Source organism: Anarrhichthys ocellatus, unplaced genomic scaffold (assembly GCF_004355925.1).
Source record: "Anarrhichthys ocellatus isolate YVR2014 unplaced genomic scaffold, GSC_Weel_1.0 scaffold40, whole genome shotgun sequence".
Classification (NCBI taxonomy): domain Eukaryota; kingdom Metazoa; phylum Chordata; class Actinopteri; order Perciformes; family Anarhichadidae; genus Anarrhichthys; species Anarrhichthys ocellatus.
In genome coordinates, this window is record NW_022280070.1 from 5,128,684 (window position 1) to 5,145,451 (window position 16,768).

General features: G+C 40.9%; 1 protein-coding gene across 2 annotated transcripts in view; it reads left to right on the plus strand.

Moving 5' to 3' along the window:
- The window catches only part of LOC116394492 (ras-related protein Rab-26), a 78,993-nt gene that overhangs the window by 42,623 nt on the left and 19,602 nt on the right, over positions 1–16,768 (plus strand). For both annotated transcript variants that reach the window (XM_031867610.1, XM_031867609.1), the window contains exons 2-3: positions 951–1,061; positions 15,187–15,228. In XM_031867610.1, the coding sequence (XP_031723470.1) occupies positions 954–1,061; positions 15,187–15,228 (150 nt within the window). In that variant the 5' untranslated portion in view covers positions 951–953. The remainder of the gene's footprint in view (positions 1–950; positions 1,062–15,186; positions 15,229–16,768) is intronic.

Below are 16,768 nucleotides of genomic sequence, written 5' to 3' on the forward strand. Positions count from 1 at the left end.
ATCTGCAGCTTGTAGGGTACCTTATTACAAAATGCTCTTTGCAAAGATTTACCTATACCTTATCCCTCTTTCTGGTTTCATTGTGCCATCATTTACTGTTTCCAATGAGTGCTAGTCTGCTATGAGTCAGTGAGAAAATGTATTGCATTTTATTTATAAAAACCTAAGTGCAGGGAGAGACCAGGTGCCTCCTACTGCACACGGCAAACATTTAGCTCATGTAGAGCTGCAGATATTATAAAAAAAGAATGTTGAAACAGGGAATATAATGAAAAACAGAGGGTGATTCTTCATGCTTCATACATATTACCCTTTTCCACATTTTGTATCTGACCCCGTCACATCCCTTCAGTCTCCTTCCTCTGTCTTTCATCTCCTCTCTGCTTCCTCTCTGCACCCAAGAGGCGCTTTTGATTTCCAGGGTCTAGGGCGTCACAGTCCCTCAGCTATAAGAAGATAACAGTAATCACATCAAACCTTTAACTTCATCACGGCTCGCAGTAAAAAGAGAAGCAGCAAAGCTTAAGTATGTCTGTTTTTTTTTATGTGCACATGCATGCATGCGTGCATGGATGAGCATTTAAGATGGTTATGTTCACACACTTACAGAAGGATCTCAGGACATCGACTAGCCATAATGAGCAGTCACATATACTCATTCACATACACCCTCTTCACTGGCCATGTACCGAAATACCGGGACAAATTTAGCTGAATGATTCAAATGTCCTGTTTTTATTTCCTGAGGACAAACAATTAGACACTGATATAAAATTAAACATACGAGCAAAAGCTCCCTCTTGTTTATGCTCCTACATGTGTTTTTTTTGTCGATCATGGCAGACAGTCTCAAGTTCTTTCCCTCACACCTCTGGTTGTACATTTTGTTGTGCATCTTAGTTAAGCCCTCCAGTCATTCCTGAGTTTTCCCCTCTTGTGTTCCTGTGCAGGTGATGCTGGTTGGAGACTCTGGTGTGGGGAAAACATGTCTACTGGTCCGTTTTAAAGACGGAGCTTTCCTGGCTGGCAGCTTCATCTCCACTGTGGGCATTGACTTTAGGGTGAGTTAAAATCAATGCAACTAAAATAACAACAAATCACCCATGTGCATGCATGCAAACACACTGTCAGGTTTAATAGCTTTTGTGAAACGGGGCCATATATGTACTTTTTTTTCAAATTCAGTGTCTTTGTATGTCCCAGAGCTATGAGTAGTTCCTGTGTTACAAGTCTCACAAGACAGGATATTGATTTCTTAAATTAGTTTGACATGCTTTAGTTTTTTGCTCTCCCTGGTTGATAACTGAGTCTCTCCTGTACCGGTTTTGTGGTTCCACATGGGCACTCCATCTTTCCTAATGATCACACTCAGGTGTCCAACAGACTGAGACAGGCGAACACTCAGGGCAACACTCTGACACGGGGAGCAAAAAAAGAGACAGTTGCCTCCCTCCGGCTCTAGAGTGGCATTATGTACAGGGTCGTGTCAGCTACAGGAACACCCCTGGGTGTTCGCTGAACTACTCCTTTCAATCACTTGGGCAATTTTATGTTGGAGGTAATTTATAGTTCTTACTCATTGTCTTTTCTAACAGGTCTATACGAGTTAAAGGCCTTACCCTGACTGGCCTGCAGAAAACCTTACTTTTATAAAATGTATTATATTCAGTTTTTGTTGGCAGTGTGTCGGAGAGGTGCTAAGAGCACTACTGATTTAGCCTTGTTCTCCTATATAACATTGTCAGACTCACAACGGTCAGTTTGAAAATACAATCAGAATTGATGCAGCAGAACCACAGATATTGTTTTAAAAACCTGATGCCAACATTACCCACAATGCAACTCGCCTGCCGACATTTGGTCAGATTTATGAGTTATGCTACTAGCACCTAATGTAGCCTCAAGCTGTTAGCCCCAATCAGAGATGAGGAGCGTGTTACAGAGGGGTGGTAAGCTCACTTCTTTCTAACTCCACACTCACAGATTTTTTTATTTTATTTTCAAACTTGTAATCTTCAACCCAAACTGACATTGCCTCGAATGACATCACTTGAGGCAATGTCAGTTTGTCATTAGGAGCCACAAAATGCTTTCTACAACTGTTTTCACTTTGCAGTAGTACTCCCCAATACCTGTAACATACTTTGGTGTGTAAAAGCGATGCAGTTCCTCTTTAATTAACCCCTCTGGTAACTGTGGAGTGCCATAGTTTGGTGGAGTAGCTGGTATTAAACTAACGGGAGCATTTCCCTGCTTACCCAGCTCACCACTTGGTTAGTACTCATCAGTTACTGACTTTTTCCTTCACCCTTCTCCTCCACCTGTGATGGTAAAGTAACTTATTTTGAAACGCTATTTAAAGTTCCAAAGTTAACACCATCACTTAAAGTGCAGCATTAGATCCTTTATACTCTTGGGAGGCAAAATGACTGGGCTGTGACTACGTGTGTGTGTGTGTGTGTGTGTGTGTGTGTGTTTAAACTAAAGTAACCAACCATTATATAGCCCTGTGAGTGGGTTGGATGAGCTTGTGGGTGAATGAGCGGTTGATTTATTTACTTATGTAACGTCTCTTATAACACGGTCTGTGGTCCCGATGTACATTTGGGCCCATCTAAGCAAAGCAGAAGCTTTCATCAGCGATCTTTGCCTGCTGCATTTACTACTAATGGAGGAAGAAGTACAAAACTCATGAAGTTTGGTGCTTAGTCGGCTCTTTTGTCATACTGACTTGTTATTTAATTGCGCAGAGCTGTATGACATAAATTATTTAATTATCGTCTCATTCTCTTCTGCATGGCTTCCTGTTCAATGGTTCAGTTTTTCAGTGCAACTGAAATAGTCCTCGACTCATGAGGCTCCTTTCTCAGTCAATCTGTAGAGTTAATGGAATATTTTTATTTATCTGGTTAACTGATTTAGACATGTCATGAATGCAAACATGTTTAGTTTATCTTAATGAGTTTGCACGAATCCTCTAAGTCTAAACAGTGTGTTTGAGAAGTTGACATACATGGAGACAGGAAGTGATGTTTTTGATCCCTTTTAGTTGGTGGGAAAGTCGGGCAATTTGCTTCGTGTGGGGATTTGATCCGGTTCCCACTTCAAAGCATCAAGAAGCTGTCCCCCCCCCCCCCCCTTGTTTATTGTAGCCTCATCTCGTTTAAGCCTCAGCATGTTCTCAGGATTACAGAGCTGCACTTGTGCCTTGAGAGGCTTAACATACGCAGTCATAATAAGAAATGCAATTCCACTAAAATTGCATTTGATCATAAAATCTCACTATGTTATTATAAGGGCCATAAATTCATAGACGGAGTGAAAAACAAAACGGTACCTAATCATATTAATTTTATGCAGATCTCACCTTTTTACAGTCTGTTTATTGGTATCAGGCTGATTTATAATTATTGCTAAACACTAATGGGAAAGAGGACTGATTCTATATGGCCCTGTGGCATATTTATTGCAATGACCTACAGATCAAATCAGGGTTATTGGATTGTAATTTCACCTCTATAGCTCCCTCAAGAAGCATTGCTTATACTGCAATTATGATTATCACAAAGAATGTGTGGTTCTAATAAATCTCACTCTGTTGCATGTTCAAAGGATTATTGTAACCTTTTCATATGTTTAGGTCAATTTTCACAATCTTTTGTTCTTGGTTTGTTATATTTTTGTTATATCAGGAGGTCGTAAGCAAGTAGTGAAAGGCGTCCGGTCACTGTAAAGGACTCAAAATGTAGCTTTGAAGTGTTCCTCATGCTCTGGCTTGCTGTTACATTTTTAGGTGAAATATGGATTTGTCACATGCATGGACACCCAAACATAAAAATCACACTTCAATGTCCTGAGGACATTTCCCAATTTATTTTTGCACTATAACACTTCTGATGACCTTAGCCTCTTTTAGGCTCAAGCTCTGTAGTCTCTTTTATGAAATAATTCAGGAGCAGCAGGATTTTATAACCAATTATCTATTTGAAGTCTCCTCTTGTCGTTTTTACAGAGGTCTGGCTCTGCAGGGCTGTGATGAACAGATTAATTTCTCTAACAAGGATAAAAAAGACACGCAGCCTAAAAACAAACTGCACATTTACTGGTTGACTGGATTTTTCTTTTATTAATACACTTAGTTATTTAATTTATTTTAGGAGCTAATTAGATATTAGAGACATTAAACTCATTGATATACAATAACCAATGTCATTATGAATTGCATTTGGCATTTATATATAAAAAGTTATCAAAATAAGGGAAGTGAGTCTTTGTTTTTTTTCATACAATTTTTGTACATATTCAAATATATTAGCGTGAGCTTTGTGTTGGTATCACACAGTAGTTAAAAACAGTCATTTTAAATCCATTAGTTTTCCTCCTAGTCAGACAGGAGGAGGGAACCATAACGCTGTTTTTTTTTTTTTTCTTTGAGTCCAGAATCATTATGAAGACACATTGTGTTCATCAATATTCAATATTTTTCCTACTGTCGAAAAATCCTGTGAAAAGATTAAAACAAACGATGTATTAGTCATTTGCCCAACTTCCCCACCCACCCTGTCTCTATCACTCAGCTCGATAGCACAGAGAAGTAAGCATTTGGCTACATAGAGCATTATTCTCAGTTGGATCAATTCATTGCTGGGTTTGATATTTTCTTATGGGATTTGTTGAAAAAATTATAGAACCAGACCTACTCTTTACCAAGTACTGTGTGAGTACTACAGTCTATGGGTGGAACTGTCCCTGGTGCTGAACTCCTCCTGACTGGGGTTCAACTAAATCTACGTGATAGGTACATGGCTATCAAGGCTGTCACCAAACACTTAAGCCATCTTAATATGAGAAAATGTAAAAGAAGGAAATCATATCGGGGAGAAGCAGGAATGAAAGATGCTCATAGAGGGGAAGCCAATTAACAGTATTTCTCCAACTGGCCTTCCTCTCATTTCAGATGAGGTGGAAAAAAAACAACCTTTCTTTCTCTCTCCATTTTCGCAATCTACCTCGCCTCATGACACCAGAGAGAAGTCATTTTTCAATCCCTCAGCTGACGTAAATGCAATGGTGGGGAGAAGAGCAGCACTTCTCACCTCTACTGAGAGACAAGGGAGCTGCTCCCAGCTGTCAGTTATGTCTACTGCGCCCCGAGTGACAGGCCTCTTATGCAACCACAGATTTCACCTCTCTGCGCCTTTTAAAAAAAAAACATGGCTGGTTTGACTCGGGAAGTTGAAGTCAGAGTTTGAATGATGCCTGGTGATAGATCATCAAACTTTGGGCTTTTCAGCCTCTAATGGTGACAATTTCAGTCTGTTGGTTTGGTCCAACACTTTGTGCTATACATCTCAACAACTATTGGGTGTATTGCCATGATTGTTTTTATTCAGACATGTATGGTCCCCAGAGGATGAATACCCCTGACCCCGATCCTTCGACTCCGCCTCTAGTACCACCAGCATATCACTGTTGTTGCTTATTCTGTAAAATGTTTCAACATCTACAAGATGGATTGGCGCAACGTTTTGTAAAGACATTCGTGTTTCGCAGATGATGCTTTGTAATGACTTTTACTCTAGTGCTATCGTAATGCTTCAGTTATACTTTTCGTAAGGGCGGTCACACGGACTTGAGCTGACGTGGAATCGTGACATGGAAACGTTTGGATCCTTTATACGCGCAGAAAACATTCTCAAAGCTCCTTAAAGTTCTCCCCCTTTCTCCAGTATGAATGGCGCTTTAGGTTGGATATTTGTGGTTTTGAGTGATGCGTCTCTCAAATAAAAAGCCTCTCATCTTCAGTCCTTGTTTGCATCTTGTTTGGTTTATTTGCGTAACACTCTGATTTATCTTCAAAATGGTTTCTATCCTCTCGGCTGCGACCCAAGGTTTTCAAAAGTCCTTCATTGTACTCGTGGCTAAGGTAATGTGCATTACTCAACCTTCTTATTAGTGTCAGTTTAGCTTTTCTTTTCTCTCTTTGTGTCATTCTGGACCTTAAGTACTTGGACCGTGTCTGTGAATTTATATGACGCCCTTTCTGAATAAGATGCATGACCACCCTTGACCTCAGTGACGGTCCCACGGTGACGGTGTGTAAACAAAACGTGCAATAACTCTTATTGGCATGTAATGCACGCCACAATATTCAAATGTCCCCAATCAATTAGTCACAGATATATTTTTCCCCCTGAGGATGAACAGATATCTGACATTCTGGACATGTAGTCGGTTATCACAGACCACACTCTGCAGCCCAAGATTTATGAAACAGCACAAATCTGCCTGACTTCTCCAATGATTTGCTTCATGCACTCTGTCTAGGAGTGGTTCATAAAATGTCCCTGACAGGTTTAAGAGACATGGATCACACCTGGCATACTAATTCATCTCACCCTGTTTGTCGTCTGTATTTCCCACAAGACCTTTCACGAGTGATCTGAGAGCAACTGTGCTTCACATGTCAAATTCAGGCTGTGCTGTTTTTAGCCATGCTAGTGGCTCGAGGGATAGCAATGTCAGTCGGTCGGTTGGTGCGCTAACTTTGGTTCAGACTCGAATATCTCAAGAACTAAAAGTTGGATTGCCATCAGATTTTCCACAAACTTTCATGTTCCCCAGAGGAGAATTGTTACTGACTTTGGTGATCCTCTGACTTTTTCTAGAGCGACACCATGAGGTTGGCATTTGTGATCTTCCTTTTTTTTTTCTCATCTTACTCATCAATCAACAACATACATAAACATGTCAATACTTGTAATATCCTGACGGACCTGCCACCACTATCCCCTCTCTGCTTCCCCAGAGAGGTCGCCCGTCAGGTTCCCATTTACACTCATGACACTCTGACCCCTGTGTGTCACAAGTTGGACCAGAAGTTTCACACCTTGGAGTTGAAGCCTGTAACATCAAGTTTCCCTTTTTAAGCACGGCAGGAGAGTTTCACACATAACTGACAGCCCCGTGGATTCAGATTTCACTTCCCTGTGATGTTATTTTTGGGTGTAATTAGTATGTATGTGGGGGTGGGGGGCTATGAATCAGGCAACTGCAAGATGTTCACTCAACATTTCAGTTATCTGATTTTAAGATAACTTGAAGTGAGGATACATTTTGTCACTAAAGGAGGCATTGAAAATATATGTAGAAATCTTTGACCTTCGAGCCTCCGATACCCTGAGCATGACAACGTCTTCACTCTCGTCCTAATTACCCAGGATCAAAGCCAAGTCACGCTGATAGAAGGATTTCCTTTCCCAAAAAGAGGGCACCTGCTCTGAAGTCGCTTGTATGTATTTTTGTACATGAATGAAGCATAAAGCTGATACAGCGTTGTAGTGGCTTATTTGTCGAATGACTTTCATTGTCTTTGTTGAACTGACCAGTCTGGTTTGTTGCCGTCAGCAATGACTGATTTATAAGTTATCTATTTATTAATAGAATAGACTGTTGAATTATTCAAATACGTCTAGTCTTCTTATCCAGGCAATGCTCAAGTGCGTGTGTGTGTGTGTGTGAGTGTGTGTGTGTGTGTGTGTGTGTGTGTGTGTGTGTGTGTTTGTGTTTGCATTTCCATAGCAGTGAGGATGGGTGTGTTCCACCTGCCAGAGCAGACAGAAAGGAGATGAGATGGAGGCAGCGGCAGAAAACAAATATTCTTGGTATATATATCGGTCTATAATGATGAACTCAGTCACCTTTAAAAGAGATATTGATATACATAGAAGATGCAGGCTTTTCTATGAGATTTTAATTTAGCTTTTAGTTTGCTTGGATCCGTCAGATGGGAGGGGAATATACTTAGACTCCCTCATCTGTGAATTCTCCACTCCATTAAAAAAAGCTCATCACATTTTAGCTCATTGGTGACAGACTAATTAAGAATCTACATTTAATGTTCATAATCCAGACTTACTCACACTTCTAAGTTACTGTTTTATATAGCTCTGGATTTTACTTTTTTAAAGGCTGCAGTTTTTTTTCAGACTAATTCAGTTCCCCAAAAAGTGCAACTATAGCGCAGGGAAACAGCAGGGGGGCAATGTTTATTCCAAAACGAGTGAATCAGGGGTTGGCTAAACACATGTTCAGTTAACAAACCGCAAAGAGCAAATCCTACATACTGAGGGAAATTTCTCCCTCACGTATCTTGGTCACAAGTCTTTAATAAGTAGATTTAGGGGATCTTTATCAAAAATGTTTTCTTTATTTTGTTTTGGGTGTTGTTAATGTTTTAGTGTTCTGATTTAACAGTACAGCTTATATGGCATGGCCTTAATACAGTCTTTTTACACTTTAACATTTCCAGTTTTACACACTAAAAAAAGTAGATTCCTTTCGCTCCTTCCTCCTTACAATAAAATCTACGAAGGATATGATGAATTTAATAGTCAATAAGGCAACAAATGTCTGTGTTCGAAAGCTCTAACTTCACATTGCACCAAGATTGCTGATGTTCTTTGGCAAACCACCTGAAATCAAAGGAGTAAACATTGATTTCCTGCCTGACCTCTGACCCCATAATGCTGAGCCAATCATCCCATCCAGACATGCGATTCATCACAAAGGTTTTGTTACCTTTGGTTCGGTCACCCTCTGGTGATCAGCGTTTCATGGCTGCAATGGAACACTGAGCCCTTGTGAATAGCCCGGGTCAATAGCATTGATAACAGCTTAGTCGCTAAACAGTCTTAAAAATGTGTTGGATAGTCAATTCACTGATTGCATCTGAGCTGGGACGAGGAAGAGACATTATCTCATTTTGATTACCTTCCAAGGAATTAACTCTAGCCCCACATACTGTGTGAGTATGAGAGTATATTTGCTCTGTAAAGACTAACAATAGTATATTAATGATGAATGGCTGTCTGTCTCACTTTGTGTGGAATCAGGAAGTGAGATAATGGTGTTTCCGTTCAATTCCATTCAGTCACACATATAGCGGCACATTTAGTGGCTGTCAATGACACAAACACACACACATATGTACACACAATATACAAACCCACACTGCCAACAATGCTCAACAGATGTGGCAACTGTTAATGAACCAAGGGAGATCAAAGCAGGCAGCTCCTGTTATACATCTGTTTCTCTCTTCTGATTATAGCCAGACATTGTTAGTGGCCTCTCTTACATCACTGTTGGCAAATAATGTTTGCGAAAACTGGCACGGTCTGCTGAATAGTCACCATGTTTTGGGATGCAGGCGATCTGTTCGAATGCAGGCAGTTTCTCTGTAAAGCTCAAAAGTGATGTGCTCCAATGCGTGCAGTGTGGAAAAAAGGCTTCAAAGATAAGCTGCCAAGGAGAAATAGGCAGATAACTGAGCACCTACTGTTGGCGTGTTCATGTGTGGAATGGAGCTGCAACCATTTGTCAACTAATCGGCGACTATTTTGCAAAAGATTAATGGTTTAGTCATTCTTTGAGCAAAAATTCTGCAGTTGGTTGCAGGTTTTCAAATGTGAGAATTTGCTGATTTTCTTTGTCTTGCACTATAGTAAATTACAGTGGTGGACACTAACTAAGTATCAGCATTTCCATTTTATTTACTTTGTACTTATACTCCTATCACATTTATCTATTTTTTCCAGAAAATAAACATTAATCAATGATTTAAAAAAACAGTTGCAGAATGTCAGTTGCAGCCCTAGTTTGGAACACCCCACATCAAACACGCACATGCATACATGGACACACTCATGCAGGCTGAGTGAGCCATCATCCTTTGCACCATCGACTCATGAGCCAGTCCATCCTTAGTGATATCGCTCTGAAATAGATTAAATTAGGATGAGCGTGATATGAATCATATTCTCTTTACTTTCATCTCTGACTGGAAAAGACTCAACTTGTGTGTGTGTGTGTGTGTGTGTGTGTCTATATTATTCCGCCCCCAAACACTCACTGCACTGTAGGTTACCTTTTGCATCGTAGCTGACGTGTGATGTTCTTTTTCGAGTACATTAATATACAATGCATTTTGAAGTGTTTGTTTAGTGGCTGAAAGTCTTTGTTCAGACAAACATGAGGTCATCATCTTCAGACAGCTTGTTTTGAGAGAGTGACTCATGCAACAAGTGGACGTTAGTCATCGCATAAGTACTGCGCCACAGTAAAAAAAGGTTGAAGGATGCTGATGGAGTTGTGTGTGTGTGTGTGATTGTCCCTCCAACTACGGACAAAAGGCTGATCCAAGAAATTATTTCTTCATTTATATTATAGATGAGTGTTTCTGATGCTGGGGACACGGAAGAGTGAGTGACTGAACGTTTCTTTGTATGCCTGTAGATATTTTGCCTGTAGTCTTTCTGTAAATTTTAGGACTTTAAAGAACTGAAAGTCTTAAATACCATAAGTTATCCATGTCTAGCCACGACTTACACACTGCACGTTGAGTCTTTTAAATGTGGTTCCAGAGAAAAATGTTACGGATACCACCATAGGAGTCTGTAAGTGTCTGTGATGCACATTTTAGAGAGCAAGCACTGAAAAGAGGAGGGAAGTACGACAGCAGGGGAGAGAGAGGCAGCTCCGGCATGTGAGGGGACGATAAAGGACCCATCATAGAAACCCGGCTCTGACTCGATGATTGCATCTTCTTCTTCTGAAAGCTTCCGCTCCTCTTTGAAACGTCCTCTGTCACTGTGCATGTCACTGACAGACCATCGCCTCACACATGATGTCTATCTGACTTTTACTTGTTCCGAGCTTCTATACATGTTATACTGTATATATTCTTAATATGTAGAGTTTGTAGAGTTAATGGCTGACTGAGTTCTCCATTAGCCACTCTCTCCCAGCTGCCAGCCTGCCTTCTCTGAGTGGGTGCAATTAAAGTGCCAAGCTTCATCATTCCATCAAGTGGCAGTGATGGAGGTTATTTTCTGCTTGAAAATTGAATTGAATTAAAATGAAGTTGGAGCTACAATGAGAGCCTGAGGCACAGTTGGACACACAAAAAAAACAGGAAATACATGTGTGTGTGTATAAGCAACCTTAACTTTAAGCCATTTTGCTGGATTGTCAGTAATTGTTTTTGTGAGCTGTTCTGGTTGATATAGAAGCCTCAGCCCTTACTAAAAGTTGTCAAGTATTCAGTTTCCTCCAAGTGAGTGTGAATGTGTGTACATGCACGTGTAAACGTGTGAGTGCGTGTGTATATGCACGTGTAAACGTGTGAGTGCGTGTGTGCCTCGGGAGATGTTTGTAATTAATGAAAAGGAGCTTTGCCACCTGCTGCCCTAATGTCACTGAGACCTATAGAGGCGAGCCCTGAGGAGCACCATGAATATTTAATCATGGCATGAAAGGGGAGGGAAGTGACTTGTTGGAATATGGGAGTGTCGCTGGACGAAGCTGTTGAAAGATAGAAATGGTAAAGTATGTCGATCAGCAGAGATACCTGTACCGAGAAACCGAAGATGAGGCAGAGCAGAGAGAGGACGAGGCTCTACCACTGCTGTGGTATCATAGAAATGAATGAGGAAGCCTGCGTCTTCGGCACAGTGCAGTTGTCATTGTGAAAGGACCCTAAGGCCCTCTGCTCTTATAATAGTCTAGTTTTTTCTTTTCAACTTCACCAGGTCACCCAAGTGAAAAAGTCAATAACAGGAAGGTTCCGGCTATTGCACTTACAGCACAGTCGGAGGTGTTTTGAGGAATCAGTGACCGTACAAACAGATAAAAGTAACAATACAAGTAAAAACATTAAATCAAAAAATGTTGCATGCATTTTCATGAATTTATTTTGATAATTTCCAAACAAATTGAGCGTACAGGCAATGATCACCAGCTGAAACCATTGTTACCACATTCGCGAAAGGTCAGCAAGTAGCCCAGCGCGAATGAATCCCACAGCGTCTATAGATGGTATTATGTCTGGGTCTCGTGTAATGTGATTCATTGTGCTGCCTCTGTCCCCAGGAGAATACCCAGAGCATCTTAATTTGAAGTATTTGTGAAAGAGTGTGTTGTGGTTTAAAAATGCTGGCGATGCTGTGTCCAGGATCGAGAGAGGAGAGGAGGTGAGGGGAGGAGGGGAGGCCATATTTATACAATGATGTATGACAGGAGGTTTAACTACCAATTACTATAGAATGGGAAATGTCTGTAATCAGCCTCCTTTTACATTACAGATGTGGAAGTGTCTGCTTTATTTAACTACTGTCATCACATCAAAAATATTCAAATTCTCACATTGTGTCTGACTGTAATAATAATAACTTTTTATTACAACATAATGATGGCCGTAAGCTTAATGAATGCAGGCTGTGAGCTACTGTTGGTTCAGTAAATACGGTACTTGATAGGATCTTTTGGCCTCATTCAATTTCCTGACATCAAACTATATGTCCACTCGATGTTGAGGCATGAACGTAATGAATCTTAATTTATAGGTTTTTAATTCACTGGATTGGCAAAAAATGAAACATTACCGTTTCGGGAAAATGTACTACTGTATATCATAAAATACATCTATGAAAACCAAACTGTAATGCCCACCTTAGAGATCGACTGATAAAATCAGTGCTCATCTGTAGGCAGAAAGAGGTTGAATGTCACGGGTACAGAAATGTTTGCATACGTCTGTGTCAGCATGACTTAGAAAACTTGACAGCTGGGAGTTGGGTTGACTGCAGAGTAGAGCCCAGCCTCGCTCTCTCTTTGCCCTCAGTCTTTAACTTATTTCCCCCCATTGCTTTGATTTCTGACGTGTGTTGAGGCCAGGCAGCCTTATGCGCCATTGAGCTCTCAGAATGAAAGAAAAGACTTCAAGGTACGGCGCCATGCAGTCTCTCTCTCGCTCTCATTCTTTTATATCAGCACAACAGTGAATTTGTCTCGTACACAACCTTTTTGTGGCCATCACGCTCCTCTCCTTCGCCTCACGCCACTGCCATTAATGTTTTAATGGCTCACTGCTTCACGGATCCTCTGGAAGCTCCTTGTGCATTTGTAATTCATGATCCCTGTGAAGTGCTGTTCGAGTCATTCTGTAGGACTGACTGTACCTTCTCACTCATGTTCCTGTTTAGGGGGAAAGATTAAACAGCTAAAATCCAGTGTTGGACTGGTAAGTGGAGCAGTTTGTGTTTGAAGGGTGTTTGGCGTTTTTGTTCAGGAAATTAAATTGACCTGAACGTGGTGGCTTGTATCTACACAGAGCTGAGCTGTGTCAGCTTGTAAGATGTTGAAGCTTGAAGAAGTTATAAAAGTAAAGGGGAGACGCTGGATGCTGGAAGTGTGATTGACAGTTTGTAATCTACAATACCTTAATTCACCTTCTTTCCACAGTAGACTTAGTCATATAAGCTGCTCAGATACTTTTTTTTTATCCTGCTCAGTCTGCGCTCTCGGTGCTCATCTTATTATGTCCCTGTTCTGGCTGGTTTCAAGTAATTCCTCTTTGCAAATTCAACATAATTATCAGTGTAATCAAGTCGGACTAACCACCCAAAATCCTCACGGTGCTATCATGAGTCTCTTTTTCTGGGTCACTAAATATTTATGAAGCCTCCGAGCACATTGTGAGTTGTTTTTAGCGACAACAACAACAACAACTGTGAGGAAGTCTTTTGAGACTCTGATTCCTATCAGAGCACACTTACAAACTGCAGCTTGACTTGTTCGTGAATATGTATGAGATTCCTCCTTTGTGACTGCCAGGGAGGTAAATCAACCTAAGACTCCGTATCTTTTCGGAAGTGCTCTGCTGGTAGATTAACAGCATCTTGTCGGGGGTTGAATATCTTTTCTTTCTCCTCGGGGATCGAGGAATGAGAAGGTCATCAGCGTCTCTCGAGAATAACTTGGAGGGGATGAAGGTGGCGGGGACACCAGGTGCTGTTATCCACATCGGTGTACTTTAGAACGATACGCGGGTCACTGAAGATCACTGACCTCTTATTTTCTATGGCAGTCGCCAGCTCATGGAAAATGGGAATGCATTTGGTGAAATAGATGTGATGATTTCCTCTCGAACTCAAACGATTAGTTGATTCGTCCATTGACGGAAATTGAAGTCAACTATTTGATAATCGATTAATCGTTCCAGTCATTTTTCCAATACTTTGGTTTACCGAATGTCTGCAAAGTAAAAGACATTCCCATCAGCCTCAAACTTAGATGGCGAACAAGATGAACATCGTACATGCTAGGCATGTCATTGCGAGCATTATGGCAAGCACAACCTCATAGAACTGCCAGCATGGCTGTAGACCTTTAGTCTTGTTCAAGCAAAAATGCCAATCATTCTCTGATTTGTGCTTCTCAAATGTGAGGAGTTGCTGTTATCCTGTCCTATAAACGATAGTAAACGGAATATCTTTGGGTTTTGGACCGACGTTTGAAGACATCACATTAGGTTTAGGGAAATTGAAATCTCTGACATTCTACAAATAAAATAATTATTAATAAATCAAGGAAATAATCTGCATATTAATTGAGAATCAAAATAATCTTTAGTCGCATCCCTAATGTTCTCCACACACAGGGAAAGCTGTGGAAGTGTTGCAATGGTCTTACAGTGTAGATTAGTCAGACGTAATGGTCCTCGAGTTGCTCAATGAGGTGAAGGGCAGAGGGCACAAGGCAGGTTCATACTTCGGAGCTGATTTATCCGTCTGAGACACTTCTGTTTATAGGCCAGGTGTGTAAATGGGCTACAGGGACTCGTCAGCCCAATTTGTACTGAAATGTTTGGTACAAAGCAATGATTTTACTCCTGCCATCATTCAGACTGAATTTAATTTGATGGCATGTTGTCTAACCTTTTGTGCATCTAGCTCTGTGACCTGGGAAAGTGCACGTCCATTTGGCTGAGCCTCACTCTGCTGTGTGGTAGAGCAGGTTGAAGCCGAGATCAGAGGAATGTCTCCCTGAGACGGCGAGACAGGGGTAGGCGAGGAGAGCAGAGGGCTTAATCCTCTGGAGGAAAGAGGCGAGGCTTCATCAAAAGGGGCCAAAGTGAGGTGGAGACATGCAATATTGATGGAGAGAGGAGAGCGTGTCTAGTAGATGAGAGGAAGAGAGCGTTCATCCAAATGTCTGACCACAAATTGACGCAGAGCCACACCTGTGGTTGTTTTTTTTCTACACACTGAAGAACTTGTTTCTCGTTGGAAAACCGTGTTTTAAATTTAGGCACTGTCACTTATGATTTCTTGCTTTCATTTCCAGAATAAAGTCCTGAACATTGATGGAGTCAAGGTGAAGCTCCAGGTAAGAACTTAAATTTATCCTGGCAATCATCAACAACTGCTCCTACACTGTTTCTATAAGAGTTGTCGTCAAGGGAAAGGTGTCTGTCAAATAAGAATCGGGCAACACCCTGTGGCATTGTAGCCACCTGTCAGATCCTGTTTCCAACACGACCACCTGTCTCTGAGATAAAACCCATGTTAGCTTTAGCATTGCCTGCTTTTTACGTGATGCATGCGGCTAATCGCACAAGATGAAGAAAAGATCCGTTTGTGGCCAATGATCTTGATGCAAAAAGCCTCTAAAAGAGAATTTGGGTTTCTTCATCTCCATGAAGTTTTCTTCCCTATTCCACACTTCATTCACTATTTTAACTGGTGCTCACAACAACTCAGCATTGTTGTTTGTTTGATATTGTCTCACAGAGCTAGTAATTATGTGAATCATCCCTAATGATCTGAATTATGGGTTAATGGAGGCTGGTGGATCGGGCCTTCGCTCTGTAATGTATTCGTTTGGGTTTAATTGGCTCAAAGTCGGTGTGCAGAACACCATGCAGCCTGCAAATAGAGAGAGGGAGAGATATTTTTCTTCCAGTAATTGGCGTCCTTCATTGCTGCAACTTGGATCTGGGGGAGGGGGGGGGGGGGGTTGGTTGCCCTGTGGGGGTAATCTGGAGACAGAACCAGCAAGAAAGCTGACACGAGAGAAAGACGAAGAGAAGGTCCAGTGCTGGAAAAATCTACAAAAACAAGTAATATCTGCAGTCAACCTGCACAGGTCTGCTAGGGAGGAAAGAAGATGTAATTGCTTTAGACTGCTATAGACTGTGCTGCCTGATGAAGAAGAAGGACTTAATATAATGACCGAGACAGAGCTAAAGTAGAGATTAGAAATGTTAAATAATAATAAATGTCCTAACCTTAAATCTGAACTAATTAATGTGTTATACTGTATTACTAATTAATCAAATGACTGTGTGTTATGTAAAAGGAGTTGTTTGTAGAGATAAATCACCTGATCTTGTAAAGTATTTTAGCATCTCTTAGCTGATTGTTTTGAGTTTACAGCCTTCAACTTTAGTGCTTTTGTTCACTCTCATCACTCTAATCGACTTTGCTTTCAGTTAAAAAAAAAAACGTTGATAAACCTCATGTATCCTACCTTTACTGCACCAAGTGGAAGAAACATATTAGACTTGCATTAACCAGGTGGAAGTAAACATGACTCCTAATTACTGCTAATGTTGCGCATTGGTAACTTTGCTAAGACGTTACCTTCATGCTTACCCTTTATTAAGGTTGATGTCAATGTTGTGTTTACAGCTGGCCTGAAGTGGCCAGAAAAAAAAAAAATCAATGAATGCGGCTTCACGTGCAGATCTTTTTAGATGCTGAATTCATAATACTATGAATGGACTATTCAATAGTCCTGCGTATCTCATTTCCATATTCCAGACTTTAATGGAATGGAGGGTTTCACAATGAGCTCCAGCGAGATGGCTGAGCAAACAGAGAGCTTATTAAAAAGATAGTAACTTCTTCCTCTATTCAGAGATTAC